The following is a 15,207-nucleotide window of genomic DNA, read 5'->3' on the forward strand; positions in this document are numbered from 1 at the left end:
CAAGGAGAATTTAGGTCAGATAGCCATAAAGGTCTTCCACTAGTTAGATATTAGAAATGGAATTTAAAGGCTAAAAAGTGTGGTCCAGGCTGGGCACGGTGGCTCATACCTGTAATTCCAGCACTTTGGGGGGCTGAGGCGGGCAGATCACTTGAGGTCCGGAATTCGAGACTAGCCTGGCCAAGGTGGTGAAACCCTGTCTCTACTAAAAATACAAAAATTAGTTGGACGTGACAGTGCTCACCTGTAGTCACAGCTACTTGGGAGGCTGAGGATGAGAATCACTTGAACTCAGGACGCAGAGGTCGCAGTGAGCAGAGATCATGCCATTGCCCTCTAGCCTGGGCGACAGAGCGAGACTTGGTCCCAAAAAATAAAAAATAGGCCAGGCACAGTGGCTCATGCCTGTAATCCCAGCACTTTGGCAGGCCAAGGCAGGCAGATTACTTGAGGTCAGGAGTTTGAGACCAGCCTGGCCAACGTAGTGAAACTCTGTCTCTACAAAAATGCAAAAAATTAGTCAGGTGTTGGCCGGGCGCGGTGGCTCAAGCCTGTAATCCCAGCACTTTGGGAGGCCGAGACGGGTGGATCACGAGGTCAGGAGATCGAGACCATCCTGGCTAACACGGTGAAACCCCATCTCTACTAAAAAATACAAAAAACTAGCCGGGCGCGGTGGCCGGCGCCTGTAGTCCCAGCTACTCGGGAGGCTGAGGCAGGAGAATGGCATGAACCCGGGAGGCGGAGCTTGCAGTGAGCCGAGATCTGGCCACTGCACTCCAGCCTGGGTAACAGAGCAAGACTCTGTCTCAAAAAAAAAAAAAAAAATAGTCAGGTGTTATGGCACACTCCTTAATCGCAGCTGCTCAGGAGGCTGAGGCAGGAGAATCGCTTTTACCTGGGAGGCGGAAGTTGCAGTGAGCCAAGATGGTGCCGCTGCACTCCAGCCTGGGTGACAGAGCGAGACTCCAAAAAAAAAAAAAATTAAATTAAATTAAAAATAAATAAAAAATAAAAGTATGGTCCCTCTTGCTCTGGGAATCCTTACGAATCTCACAAAAATCTTGGACTGTGTCACCCAAAAAAATACACACGAGTTATGTTGATATGTAAAACTATTTACACACCTTCAGAAGGTTTACAGTGTCCCAGGGGGTCTGTAGGCCCTAGGTTAAGAAACCTGAGTCAAGGCCGGGCGCGGTGGCTCAAGCCTGTAATCCCAGCACTTTGGGAGGCCGAGACGGGCAGATCACGAGGTCAGGAGATCGAGACCATCCTGGCTAACACGGTGAAACCCCGTCTCTACTAAAAAATACAAAAAACTAGCCGGGCGAGGTGGCGGGCGCCTGTAGTCCCAGCTACTCGGGAGGCTGAGGCAGGAGAATGGCGTAAACCCGGGAGGCAGAGCTTGCAGTGAGCTGAGATCCGGCCACTGCACTCCAGCCTGGGTGACAGAGCAAGACTCCGTCTCAAAAAAAAAAAAAAAAAAAAAAAAGAAACCTGAGTCAGTTGGGTAGAAAGGATTTTCCGTAAAGATACTGAGTGGTCCCTGTGGTTCCCGCTAGCCCACAACGCTGTTTTGTCTGATAGCACATGAATCTTTCTCCGCCCTGCCCGCTCCCCCACACCGTTTTTAAGCTGTAAGAATGTGTGACCGGGTGCAGTGGCTCACACCTGTAATCCCAGCACTTTGGGAGGCCAAAACTGGTGGATAAACCTGAGGTCAGGAGTTTGAGACCAGCCTGACCAACATGGTGAAACCCGTCTCTACTAAAAATACAAAATTAGCCGGGCGTGGTGGCGCATGCCTGTAGTAGTCCCAGCTCCTTGGGAGGCTGAGGCAGGAGAATCGCTTGAACCCAGGAGGCGGAGGTTGCAGCGAGCCAAGATCACGCCATTGCACTCCAGCCTGGGCAACAAGAGGGAAACTCTGTATCAAAAAAAAAAAAAAAAAAAAAAAAAGGTGAGGGGTGAGAGGTCTGAAAAAATGGAAGCAGCCAGAGGGAAGAGAGGCCAGGAAGAGGGAAATTGGGAGCTCTAACCTGATGGGATAAACCTGGTCCTTGGGAAAGAGGGAAACAGCTGCTCAGACTGTCTAGTGCTGACTGTTCTCCCACCTTCATCCCCTGCCAGATGTGCTAATGCTGCTGATGACAGATGTACTGGTGTTTCTCCAGGAAAAGGACCAGAAGTACATCTTTCCTACCCTGGTGAGACATTCATTCTTCACCTTTGTCAGCACAGACAAGTGTTTAGGCTCTTCTTGCTTTCCTGCCCAAGCCCATGAGAGCTCTGGAATCCCCCAGAGTCAAACAGCTATAATTGTTACTATTACTGTAATAATAAAAAATAAGAGTAGCTCACAGGTATTGTTACTGTGCACAGGCACTTTTACACCTGTGGGAAAAGATTATTTTCGTCCTCATTTTATAGATGATGAAAGTAAAGCTTCAAGTCAGTTAAATAATTTGTCAAGGGTTGCACACATTTCTAAGTCCCTTCTGGCTGGCACCAGTGCCTGGCTCTTAACTGGTATTGTAAGATGACTCTTCAGTTCTTTCAGTCCTTGTCCAGAAGGATTGAAGGCCTAAATATGCCAAGGGACAGGATTCCCAGGCTTAATCCTTCCTCTCCCCTGACTGGCAGGACAAGCCCTCAGTGGTATCGCTGCAGAATCTAATCGTACGGGACATCGCCAACCAGGAGAAAGGGATGTTTCTGATTAGCGCAGCCCCACCTGAGATGTACGAGGTGCACACAGCATCCCGGGATGACCGGAGCACCTGGATCCGGGTCATTCAGCAGAGCGTGCGCATGTGAGTGTCTGCCTGCCGCCTGCATGTGCCTATGACCTCAGGGTACCTGCAGCATTAGATCCCAACCATAGCACTCCCTGGGAACAGAATCCAGTGTTCAGACATGTGGGGGAAGAGGTTGAGGGAGAGACAAAATTGCCCAATACTGGAAAGGTTACCTATGTTCTTATGTCCTATAAAGTCACATTTTATACATTGCCAACCTCAACTCCCTTTCAAATACAGCATGAGCTGACAAGCAAAGGAATACTCTGAGCTATAACATGGTGGCATACCTGCCAGCAGACAGTACAGTTTCAGCTACATTCACATCTTCATCTGTAGGCAGAGGGCTGTTATTTGGATTGTATTGCATTTTACGTTTTTTTTTCTAAAAATGAATGAAAAAGAGGATAATGAAAGCATCGATGCTAGAGAGGAACAAGTCTCATAAGCAAACTCAACACAATAGAAGCAAGAAGGAAATCGGTGTCTCAAAGCAGCAAATCTTTAGCTTCTATTGGACACACATTAGATTTGAGGCAGTCAACTATGTGTCTAATTGTAATGGGAAAAAAACATCAAATAAAGGACAGGTAAGATGTTTAAAATGAATTCTGGAAGATTATGCCTAAAGAATAAAGTATAATTCTAATTCAGATTTTTTTTTTTTTTTTTTTTTTTTTTTTTTTTGTATTTTTAGTAGACACAGGGTTTCACCATGTTGGTCAGGCTGGTCTTGAACTCCTGACCTCGTGATCTGCCCACTGTGGCCTCCCAAAGTGCTAGGATTACAGGTGTGAGCCACCACACCCGGCCCTAATTCTAATTCAGATTTTTATAGTTTTTCTTTCTTTTTTTAATTTTTTTATTTTTTTGAGACAGTCTCACTCTATTGCGAGGCTGGAGTGCAGTAGCACAATCTCAGCTCACTGCAACCTCCACCTCCTGGATTCAAGTGATTCTCCTGCCTCGGCCTCCTGAATAGCTGGGACAATAGGCAACCACCACCACCCCAGGCAAATTTTTTTTTTTTTTTTTAATACAGAGTCTCTCTCTGTTGCCAGGCTAGAGTGCAGTGGCGTGATCTCGGCTCACTGCAACCTCCGCCTCCTGGGTTCAAGCGATTCTCCTGCCTCAGCCTCCCGAGTAGCTGGGATTACAGGCTTGTGCCACCATGCCAGCTAATTTTTGTATTTTTAGTAGAGATGGCGTTTCACCATGTTGGCCAGGATGGTCTTGATCTCTTGACTTCGTGATTGACCTACCTCGGCCTCCCAAAGTCCTGGGATTACAGGCGTGAGCCACTGCACCCAGCCAAATTTTTGTATTTTGTAGACATGGGGTTTCACCATGTTGGCCAGGCTGGTCTCAAACTCTTGACCTCAGATTATCTGCCCACCTCAGCCTCCAAAAGAGCTGAGATTACAGGCATGAGCCACCACGCCCAGCCAAGATTTTTATAATTTTTCTTTAGCTTTCAGGGAATCAGTTCTCCTCAACTTTATAATTTGTAAACCTTTTTTTTTTTTTTTTTTAACTTCTGCACGGTGGAATTTTGAAAAAGATTTTTAGAAATGCATATTAAAGGCCGGGCGCGGTGGCTCACGCCTGTAATCCCAGCACTTTGGGAGGCCGAGGCAGGCGGATCACAAGGTCAGGAGATCGAGACCACGGTGAAACCCCGTCTCTACTAAAAATACAAAAAATTAGCTGGGCGCGGTGGCGGGCGCCTGTAGTCCCAGCTACTCAGGAGGCTGAGGCAGGAGAATGGCGTAAACCCAGGAGGCGGAGCTTGCAGTGAGCCGAGATCGCGCCACTGCACTCCAGCCTGGGCGACAGAGCAAGACTCCGTCTCAAAAAAAAAAAAAAAAAAGAAATGCATATTAAAGTACAAAATTGCAGGCCGGGCACAGTGGTTCATGCCTATAATTGCAGCACTTTGAGAGGCTGAGGCGGGTGGATCACTTAAGGTCAGGAGTTCAAGACCAGCCCAGCCAATATGGTGAAACCTCATCTCTACTAAAAATACAAAAATTAGCCGGGCGTGGTGGCATAAGCCTGTAATCCCAGTTACTCGGGAAGCTGAGGCAGGAGAATCACTTGAACCTGGGGATGGCGGTTGCAGTGAGTCAGGATTGTGCCACTGCACTCCAGCCTGGGCAACGGAGTGAGACTCCATCTCCAAAAAAAAATTATGAAATTGCCTATTCCAGGAAAGCAATTCAAAATAACTTGTCCTGTTAACAGTAGATCTGTAGTGGCTTCTTTATGAATAGTATTAATATTTGTACTTATGGCCAGGCGCTGTGGCTCACATCTGTAATCCCAGCACTTTGGGAGGCTGAGACAGATGGATTACCGGAGTTCGAGACCAGCCTGGCCAACATGGCGAAACCCTGTCTCTACTAAAAATATAAAACTTAGCCAGGCATGGTGGTGTGTGCCTGTAGTCCCAGCTGCTTGGGAAACTGAGGGAGGAGAATCACTTGAACCTGGGAGGCAGAGGTTGCAGTGAGCCAAGATTGCATCACTGCACTCCAGCCTGGGCGAGAGAGCAAGACTGTCTCAAAAAAAAAAAAAAATTGTAATTGTGGAAATTAATAATATTAATTGTAATTGATTTAATGAGATTCTGTTAAATGTTCAAAGCACTTTAACATTTCATTTAATCCTAATGAAAAACCTATGAGGAAGATATTACCTTTATTTTTCAAATGAGGAAATAGAGAGGTTACCACCTGGTAAACAGTGGAGCCAGGATTTGAATCCTGTTTGCTTGATGCCAAAGCCTGTACTTGACCCTCTGCACTGTGCTGCCTTTCCAATAGACCTTGGGAGGAGATACATCTCAGTAAACGCAGATAATCAGTGCTAAGAAATGGGAGGTCAGCCAGGTGCGGTGGCTCACACCTGTAATCCCAGCACTTTGGGAGGCCAAGGCCAGCGGATCACCTGAGGTCAGAAGTTCGAGACCAGCCTGGCCAACATGACAAAACCCCATCTCTACTAAAAATACAAAAATTATCCAGGCATGGTGGTGCACACCTATAATCCCAGCTACTCGGGAGGCTGAGGCAGGAGAATCACTTGAACCCAGGAAGAGGTTGTAGTGAACTGAGATAGCGCCCTTGCACTCCAGCCTGGGCGACAGAGCAAGACTCTGTCTCAAAAAAAAAAAAAAAGGCCGGGCGCGGTGGCTCAAGCCTGTAATCCCAGCACTTTGGGAGGCCGAGACGGGCGGATCACGAGGTCAGGAGATCAAGACCATCCTGGCTAACACGGTGAAACCCCGTCTCTACTAAAAAATACAAAAAACTAGCCGGGCGAGGTGGCGGGCGCCTGTAGTCCCAGCTACTCGGGAGGCTGAGGCAGGAGAATGGCGGGAACCCAGGAGGCGGAGCTTGCAGTGAGCTGAGATCCGGCCACTGCACTCCAGCCTGGGCCACAGAGCGAGACTCCGTCTCAAAAAAAAAAAAAAAAAAAAGAAAGAAAAGGGAAAAGGTCAAGACTGAATTAAAGCTAGGGTGTGAGGCTGAGGAGTCTTAGAAGAGGGAAGCATAAGGCATGTTTGGGAAGGAGGGAAGGCTGATTCTGATCTATAACCTAGCTTCTGTCTCCCAATGGCATGCAACCTGTTACCCCTCCAGATGCCCATCCAGGGAGGACTTCCCCCTGATTGAGACAGAGGATGAGGCTTACCTGCGGCGAATTAAGAGTAAGTCCACCCACAAGGAGCTCCTTAGTAATTTATAATACATTCACACAATGGAATATTATGCAACTGTTAAAAAGATGAGATGGCTCTGTGAGGGCTGGTATAGATCCACAGCTGAAACATACTAAGTGAAAAAAGCAAGGTTTAAAACAATGTAAAGTGTATACTACCATGTGTGTAAACACAATATGGAAGACCAAGGTTGGATGAGTAACTTACTTTTTCACTGTAAGGCCTTATATTAGTTAGGGTATGATTAAACTGCTGTACAAAAAGACCAACAAAAATCTTCTTCCTTAAAAAAGGAAGTAGATTGGCCGGGCGCGGTGGCTCATGCCTGTAATCCCAGCACTTTGGGAGGCCAAGGTGGGCAGATCACAAGGTCAGGAGATTGAGACCATCCTGGATAACATAGTGACACCCTGTCTCTACTAAAAAATACAAAAAAAAAAAAATTAGCCAGGCGTGGTGGTGGGTGCCTGTAGTCCCAGCTCCTCAGGAGGCTGAGGCAGGAGAATGGCATGAACCCAGGAGGTGGAGCTTGCAGTGAGCTGAGATTGAGCTACTGCACTCCAGCCTGGACGACAGAGCGAGACTCCATCTCAAAAAAAAAAAAAAGAAAAAAAAGTAGATTGGCTGGTGCAGTAGCTCATGCCTTTAATTCCAGCAGGATTTGGGAGAGGGAGGATCTCTTGAGGTCAGGAGTTCGAGAAACATACATGGCAACAAAACATACATAGCAAGACCCCATAGTCCTGGCTACTTGGGAGGCTGAGGTGGGAGGATTGTTTGAGCCCAGGAGTTCAAGGCTGCAATGCACTATAATTGCACCACTGCACTCCAGTCTAGGTAACAAAAAAAAACAACCCAAAAAGGTAGAATATTATTGCTGTCAACGTAACAGTTCAAAGTGGGAAGTGCAGAGTAGTGGTGCAGCTCTGCCATCTTTAACATGAAGTTTTCATCTCTATGTCACGTCTGAAGTGGCTGCTCCAGCTCCCACTGTCACACCTGTATCACACCTAGCAAGGAAGCGTAAAGGAACAGAGTTTACACCCTTTTTTTCTTTTTCTTTTCTTTTCTTTTTTTTTTTTTTGGAGACAGGGTCTTGCTCTGTCACCCAGGGTGGAGTGCAGTGGCGCCATCTCAGCTCACTGCAACCTCTACCTCCCAGGTTCAAGCGATTCTCCTGCCTCAGCTTCCCAAGGAGCTGAGATTACAGGCACCCACCACCACTCCTGGCTAATTTTTGTATTTTTAGTAGAGATAGGGTTTCACCATGTTGGCCAGGCTGGTCTCGAACTCCTGGCCTCAAGTGCTCCACCCACCATGCCTGGCCTATACCCATTTATTTTAAGAGCAGATCTGGAAGATGCTCATATCCATTCGCCAGAATGTAGTCACGTAGCAATATAGTCACGTGCAAGTCAGGCAGGAAAACATGGTTGTTAACTGAGCAGCCATGTGTGCCCAGATGAAACTTCTATGCATTTTCTCATTAAAGGAAGATGGGAAGAATGAACACTGTTGGACAACCTGCAACCCCTTGCAACCCCTGCCACATCTTTTTTTTTTTTTTTTTTTTTTGAGATGGAGTCTCGCTCTGTCGCCCAGGCTGGAGTGCAGTGGTGAGATCTCAGCTCACTGCAAGCTCTGCCTCCTGGGTTCATGCCATTCTCCTGCCTCAGCCTCCTGAGTAGCTAATTTTTTGTATTTTTAGTAGAGACGGGATTTCACCGTGTTAGCCAGGATGGTCTTGATCTCCTGACCTTGTGATCTGCCTGCCTCGGCCTCCCAAAGTGCTGGGATTACAGGCATGAGCCACCGCGCCTGGCTCCTAGAAACCTTTTTCTTTTTTAATAAATGCCAAAATAACAAAATTAAGTCTTGCCAAACTGCCCCGCACTACCCCGTTTCCCCTAGGGCTGTCCTCTACTGGCGCTCCTGCATATCCCCTAGGCCCTCTCATAGGCTCACTTGTTCCTTATCTGCAGTGGAGTTGCAGCAGAAGGACCGGGCACTGGTGGAGCTGCTGCGAGAGAAGGTTGGGCTGTTTGCTGAGATGACCCATTTCCAGGCCGAAGAGGATGGTGGCAGTGGGATGGCCCTGCCCACCCTGCCCAGGGGCCTTTTCCGCTCCGAGTCCCTTGAGTCCCCTCGTGGCGAGCGGCTGCTGCAGGATGCCATCCGTGAGGGTGAGGGAGCTCCCAGGGAAGAGTCTAGGCTCAAGCACTCACTGTCACAGAATATGGACATGTGACTAGACATGGACAAACACAGACAAGTGGGATGCCAACCCCATGAACCATAAACAGCCCTGAGTGCCTCTTCTGGGCCAGTTCCTGGGAAAGGCAGGGGAGGAGGTGTGGTCCTTACTGCTGCTCCATGTCGTCCATGCTGCAGGGACTCCTGCTGCCTCATAGGCATTTACTGCCCTTTACTTCATCAGTGGTTGTGTGAGTGAAACCCCACTGCCAGTGCAGGGGGCATTCCCCTGGATGCCCGAGTGCCCCACATGTAGGGGTGAATGGCATTCCCCTCAGGGTCCTGTATCATTCCTGCTCTCACCTCTTCCTCTTTCCCCACAGTGGAGGGTCTGAAAGACCTGCTGGTGGGGCCAGGAGTGGAACTGCTCTTGACACCCCGAGAACCAGCCCTGCCCTTGGAACCAGACAGCGGTGGTAACACGAGTCCTGGGGTCACTGCCAGTGAGTGCCAGGGCAGGGGACCAAGGTAGTAGGTGGGAGGGGCCAAAGCAAGTGGAGTGGTACCAGGGATCGAGTGGTATCAGGGCCCCAGGGAAGTGAGCTCAGCCATCCTTTTCTCCTTCTCAACAGATGGTGAGGCCAGAACCTTCAATGGCTCCATTGAACTGTGCAGAGCCGACTCAGACTCCAGCCAGAGGGTAGGTCCTCAAGAGGTTCTGGGACTTGGCAAGAGGGTGGGAGAGGGACAGCCAGCCTCTGGATCCTCAACACAAAGCTGTCAGGGGCAGGCACCCAGGATTTGTGTGCCTGCTGACTCCCCATTCTTGCCCATTTCTGCAGGATCGAAATGGAAATCAGCTGAGATCACCCCAAGAGGTGAGAAGGGAATTGATAGTATAGGAGACTAAAGGGAGGGTGTTCTTAGGCTGAGAAGTTAGAACCCAGTTTGGAGTGGGGTGGGGAAAGTGTCTACATCCAAGTATGTCTCCAGATCCTACTGTCCCCACACCTACCCTTGTTCAACTTTTGGGCAGTTCTCCCATCCTAAAGCTGGGGCCCTGTTCCCACCCCGTCTGTCCTCAGGAGGCGTTGCAGCGATTGGTCAATCTCTATGGACTTCTACATGGCCTACAGGTCAGTAGGGCAAGGGCTTGAATGGGGAAGGGGAGGAGCCAGGCTAGAGATGCCTGTTTAGGTAGAGCATGGTCATCCCAACAGGCCTTTCTAAATACCCTCCCAACCCAAGCTCTCCAGGAGCGATGACCTGGGCCTTGGAGGAGCAATGACCTGGGCCTTGGAGGGTGAGGGCAAGGGGTAGAAGAGCCACAGGGGTTTTTGATAAACCCTTCTGCCCACATTCTACCCCCAGGCAGCTGTGGCCCAGCAGGACACTTTGATGGAAGCCCGGTTCCCTGAGGGCCCTGAGCGGCGGGAGAAGCTGTGCCGAGCCAACTCTCGGGATGGGGAGGCTGGCAGGGCTGGGGCTGCCCCTGTGGCCCCTGAAAAGCAGGCCACAGAACTGGCATTACTGCAGCGGCAACATGCGCTGCTGCAGGAGGAGCTACGGCGCTGCCGGCGGCTAGGTGAAGAACGGGCAACCGAAGCTGGCAGCCTGGAGGCCCGGCTCCGGGAGAGTGAGCAGGCCCGGGCGCTGCTGGAGCGGGAGGCTGAAGAGGCTCGAAGGCAGCTGGCCGCCCTGGGCCAGACCGAGCCACTCCCAGCCGAGGCCCCCTGGGCCCGCAGACCTGTGGATCCTCGGCGGCGCAGCCTCCCTGCAGGCGATGCCCTGTACTTGAGTTTCAACCCCCCACAGGTAAGGTGGCCTGCAGTGGTGAACGGACCTGGGGTGGACATAAGGGTCCGTGGAGCCCAAAAGAAATTGGGCCATTGGGGATTTGAGCCCAAATGCAATCAGGCAACCGACTTGAAGGATATTGAGGTACTAGTTGGAGAACTGAAAAGAAATGTAGATGGGTGCAGGGGTGGAGGAAACTAACTCGGGTGGTGGTGCTGAAAGAGGCCAGTTGGTGGTGGATCTCCTGAAGGGGAGTCATGGGTGAGCCCCAGTGGGGAGAGCTGCTGCCTTCAGCCAAACAGAACCTCCAGTCTTCACACTACTCAGTCCCTGGCCTGCTGTTCTTCCTGCCCACTGTCCACAGCCCAACCGAGGCACAGACCGCCTGGATCTGCCTGTCACTACTCGCTCTGTCCATCGACACTTTGAGGACCGAGAGAGGCAGGAACTGGGGAGCCCTGAAGAGCGGCTGCAAGATAGCAGTGACCCTGACACTGGCAGTGAGGAGGAAGGTAGCAGCCGTCTGTCTCCGCCCCACAGTCCACGAGGTGAGACCCTGGCGGAGACATGGACCAGAGGTAGAGTGCAGCCTGCGTACAGGCCTTGGGGCTGTGGCTTCCAAATGGGCCCTAACTGACCTGTGAGGCTTATAGTAACTCTAGGGAGGGACTTCCTGTTTTGTCTGATGATGAATGGTTGGTGGAACTCTAAGAAGCAGGAGGGGCCTCCCTCCTCCAACTGGTTGGTGATTCCCAACCTTTAGAAGTAAAAATAGATTTTTTTTAGAAAAGGCATGGTGGCTCAGGCCTGTAATCCTAACACTTTGAGAGGCCAAGGCAGGAGGATCGCTTAAGCTCAGAATTTTTTTTTTTTTTGAGACGGAGTCTCGCTCTGTCGCCCAGGCTGGAGTGCAGTGGCCAGATCTCAGCTCACTGCAAGCTCCGCCTCCCAGGTTTATGCTATTCTCCTGCCTCAGCCTCCCGAGTAGCTGGGACTACAGGCGCCCGCCACCTCGCCCAGCTGGCTTTTTTTGTATTTTTTTAGTGGAGACGGGGTTTCACCGTGTTAGCCAGGATGGTCTCGATCTCCTGACCTCGTGATCCACCCGTCTCGGCCTCCCAAAGTGCTGAGATTACAGGCCTGAGCCACCACGCCCGGCCTAAGCTCAGAATTTTGAGGCCAGCCTGGGCGACATAGTGAGATCCACCTCCTCTACCAAAAAAAAAATTCATTTATTTTATTTTATTTTTTTATTTAATTTAATTACTTACTTATTTTTTTATTATTATTTTTTGAGACGGAGTCTTACACTGTTGCCTGGGCTGGAGTGCAGTAGTGTGATCTTGGCTCACTGCAACCTCTGCCTTCCAGGTTCAAGCAGTTCTCCTGCCTCAGCCTCCCGAGTAGCTGGGATTACAGGCACCCACCACCATGCCCGGCTAATTTTTGTATTTTTAGTAGAAACGGGGTTTCACTGTGTTGGCCAGGCTGTTCTTGAACGCCTGACCTCATGATCTACCTGTTTTGGCCTCCCAACAGGTTGGGATTACAGGCGTGAGCTACCATGCCCGACTAAATTTTTTTTTTTTTTTTTTTTGAGATGGAATTCTCGCTCTGTCACCAGGCTGGAGTACAGTGGTGAAATCTCGGCTCACTGCAACTTCTGCCTCCCAGGTTCAAATGATTCTCCTGCCTCAGACTCCCGAGTAGCTGGGACTACAGGCACATGCCTCCATGCCCAGCTAATTTTTGTATTTTTAGAAGACATAGGGTTTCACCATGTTGCCCAGGCTGGTCTCTATTTCTTGACCTCATGATCTGCCCACCTTGGCCTCCCAAAGTGCTGGGATTACAGATGTGAGCCATTGCGCCTGGCCTATTTTATTTTTTATTTTTATTTTTTTAAAATGGAGTCTCACTCTCACCCAGGCTGGAGTGCAGTGGTGTGATCTAAGCTTACTGCAACCTCCACCTCCTGGGTTCAAGTGATTCTCCTGCTTCAGCCTCTCGAGTAGTTGGGATTACAGGCATGTGCCACCACACCTGGCTTATTTTTTTTTGTATTTTTTAGTAGAGATGGAGTTTCACTATGTTGGCCAGGCTGGTCTCAAACTCCTGACCTCAGGTGATTCATCCACCCTGGCCTCCCAGAGTGCTGGGATTACAGGCGTGAGCCACCGTGCCTGGCCCCCCAAAATTTTTTTAATTAGCCAGGCGTGGTGGCGTGCGCCTGTAGTCCTAGCTACAGACAGTGAGAGTGAGGTGAGAGGATCGCTTGAGCCCAGCAGATTGAGTTGACAGTACTCTGTGATTGCGCCAGCCTGGGCGACAGAAAGAGACCAGGAGACCCAGACACAGGATCTCGCTCTGAAATTTTTTATTTTAGAGACAGGGTGTCATGCTGTTGCCGAGGCTGGACTCAAACTCCTGGGCTTAAGTGATCCTCCCAAGTAGCTGGGGCTACAAGTGCATGCCACTGTGCCTGGGAAGATATAGTTTTTGGTTTTTTTTTTTTTGAGACAGAGTTTTGCTCTGTCACCCAGGCTGGAGTGTAGTAGCACAATCTCAGCTCACTGCTACCTCCACCTCCCAGGTTCAAGCAATTCTTGTTCCTCAGTCTCCCGAGTAGCTGGGATTACAGGCACGTGCCACCACATACAGCTAATTTTTGGCACTTTTACTAGAGATGGGGTTTCACCATGTTGGCCAGGCTGGTCTCCAACTCCTGGCCTTAAGTGATTCTCCCACCTTGGCCTCCCAAAGTGTTGGGATTACAATCATGAGCCACTAGGCCAGTTTTTAAAGTAAAAAAAGTTTCAAAGACCTTCAAGTTTTTATAGTTGGTTCATGAAATAAAAAATTACCAAAAACTCTAACCTTAAAGTATTTTGTACTTTCCTAATCAGATTGTATCTTTGGATACTGTAAAAGTGTATCTGGTTCCTAGATGTGGATACCTCACTTACTGTGTTGCCAGAGGTTTTCCTCTCACCCAAGAATTTACAGAACCCTGTCATCCCTTCACAGCCCCAGAGCCCCCTGAGCCTGCAGATGGGGAGGCATTAGTATAGGGGTACAGTTCCTCATGGGAGTCTCTGCTCACTCACTGGCTTTGTCCTGTCCCCCTTCAGACTTTACCAGAATGCAGGACATCCCGGAGGAGACGGAGAGCCGCGACGGGGAGGCTGTAGCCTCCGAGAGCTAAGGGGGCCCCTCACCCCTGCCCTGTGCCCCACTGAAGAACATTACTGAGGGGGGCTAACCTTGGGGACTCCAATTTGCCAATGATGAGGGAACATTTGAAAGAACTGCAGACTGTCCTTGCCAGCTCTTGGGATCCTTAGATACCTGGGGCCATTTAAGAAGCTGGGGGAATTAGGCCACAACACCCCCTGGGGCATCCGAAAGCTACACCACAGATGCCAGTGGTTCATGCCTTCTTCCCTCCACTTTAGGAAAATTTATTTATTTATTGTTTATTAGTTATGGGGGGAGAGGGGAGATTTAAAGGACCAGGGACATGGGAACCAAGCCATAGGGATCAGAGGGCTTTGTCCTTGAACACTACTGGGGTATATTCAGGCTCATCCACACAACTGCTGGGTTCTTGCCCTAACAACCCTCCCCTGCAACATCCGTCTTGGAGGAGAGACTGCAGCCACAAAACCCTAACTGCCCTTTAAATAAAGGAGGGCTATGGGCAGGGCCATGTCCCTTTCTCCTCTCCCCTCAACCTCTTACTGCTGTTCTCCCTTTCTCTGTCCTTCATGGAAGCCCTGGGAGATAACCTGGCTTCTTGGAGTTGATGGAATAGAGGTTGGGGTGGCCACAATGGTTTTTGGGGGTGAGGGAAAAAACCCACAGGGACCAGAATGTTTTCTTGTTGTTTTGTTTTCTTTTTTGTACCAAAGTCAACTGCACGTGTTTTATATTTTTAAGAGATCGTAGGCAATTAGAAATCGAAGCCTCCTATCTCCACATCTCTGAAGAAGTTGAGGGGTAGGGGAGACAATGACTTCTGCCTTCATCTGCAGTAACGGGGGGACCTATACTGACCTATTCCCCAGCCATTTGGAAACAAATTCTAGGGTGGGTTGGGAAATCTCCAGGAGCCCTGACCTCATCTTCCACCTCAGCAACCGTGACCTGAAACCTCAGCGTGAATTTGGGGGATTTTTCAATGGAACCCCTGCCCCCAAATGTCGACCAGCCCCAGTTGTTGTTTTTTTTTCTGCCAATTTTGTTGTTTTAAAAAAAATATATCAGGGAAAATTAAAAACCTGGAACTCCATAAGGTACTGTCTCCCATAATGTCTGCCAATTCTGAGGAGGATGGTAGGCGAGAACCAGGCAATGACCTAAGTTCCTCTGAAAGGGGCCTTTTCCTCTCACCACAAGGACAGCCTCTGCCTCACTGAAGAGAGGGGGCACTGACAAAAGTAACCACTGCAAATCTTTTTTTGTTTTTTTTTTTTTTAATTCACAAACACAAGGATAGAAACAAAGGGGGCACACAGGTTCCAATGCTGGGAATTCCAATATCAGGAAACGTGTGTTCATCGTATTTGTATGCCATGCTCAGCAATCACCTCCACCTATTGTCCCCATCCCCAGTGTCATTCATTGTCAGATCTAGCCCCCACAGGGCCCTTGTTCATCTCCATGATGTCGGTCCCTGGGGTTACCCGTCAC

At 49.6% G+C, this 15,207-nt stretch overlaps 1 protein-coding gene across 50 annotated transcripts in view; it reads left to right on the forward strand.

Moving 5' to 3' along the window:
• The window catches only part of ARHGEF2 (Rho/Rac guanine nucleotide exchange factor 2), a 68,656-nt gene extending 53,850 nt beyond the window's left edge, over nucleotides 1-14,806 (forward strand). For 26 of the 50 annotated variants that reach the window (XM_015455896.4, XM_073993024.1, XM_073993155.1 and 23 more), the window contains 11 exons: nucleotides 2,134-2,210; nucleotides 2,647-2,816; nucleotides 6,446-6,513; nucleotides 8,508-8,708; nucleotides 9,102-9,221; nucleotides 9,351-9,418; nucleotides 9,561-9,596; nucleotides 9,804-9,854; nucleotides 10,090-10,533; nucleotides 10,880-11,093; nucleotides 13,647-14,806. In XM_015455896.4, the coding sequence (XP_015311382.3) occupies nucleotides 2,134-2,210; nucleotides 2,647-2,816; nucleotides 6,446-6,513; nucleotides 8,508-8,708; nucleotides 9,102-9,221; nucleotides 9,351-9,418; nucleotides 9,561-9,596; nucleotides 9,804-9,854; nucleotides 10,090-10,533; nucleotides 10,880-11,093; nucleotides 13,647-13,720 (1,523 nt within the window). In that variant the 3' untranslated portion in view covers nucleotides 13,721-14,806. The remainder of the gene's footprint in view (nucleotides 1-2,133; nucleotides 2,211-2,646; nucleotides 2,817-6,445; nucleotides 6,514-8,507; nucleotides 8,709-9,101; nucleotides 9,222-9,350; nucleotides 9,419-9,560; nucleotides 9,597-9,803; nucleotides 9,855-10,089; nucleotides 10,534-10,879; nucleotides 11,094-13,646) is intronic. The other 24 variants (XM_073993026.1, XM_073993031.1, XM_073993052.1 and 21 more) reach the window with 2 other exon arrangements.
• Nucleotides 14,807-15,207: the final 401 nt, after the last annotated feature.

This window comes from Macaca fascicularis, chromosome 1 (genome assembly GCF_037993035.2).
Source record: "Macaca fascicularis isolate 582-1 chromosome 1, T2T-MFA8v1.1".
NCBI classification, from domain to species: domain Eukaryota; kingdom Metazoa; phylum Chordata; class Mammalia; order Primates; family Cercopithecidae; genus Macaca; species Macaca fascicularis.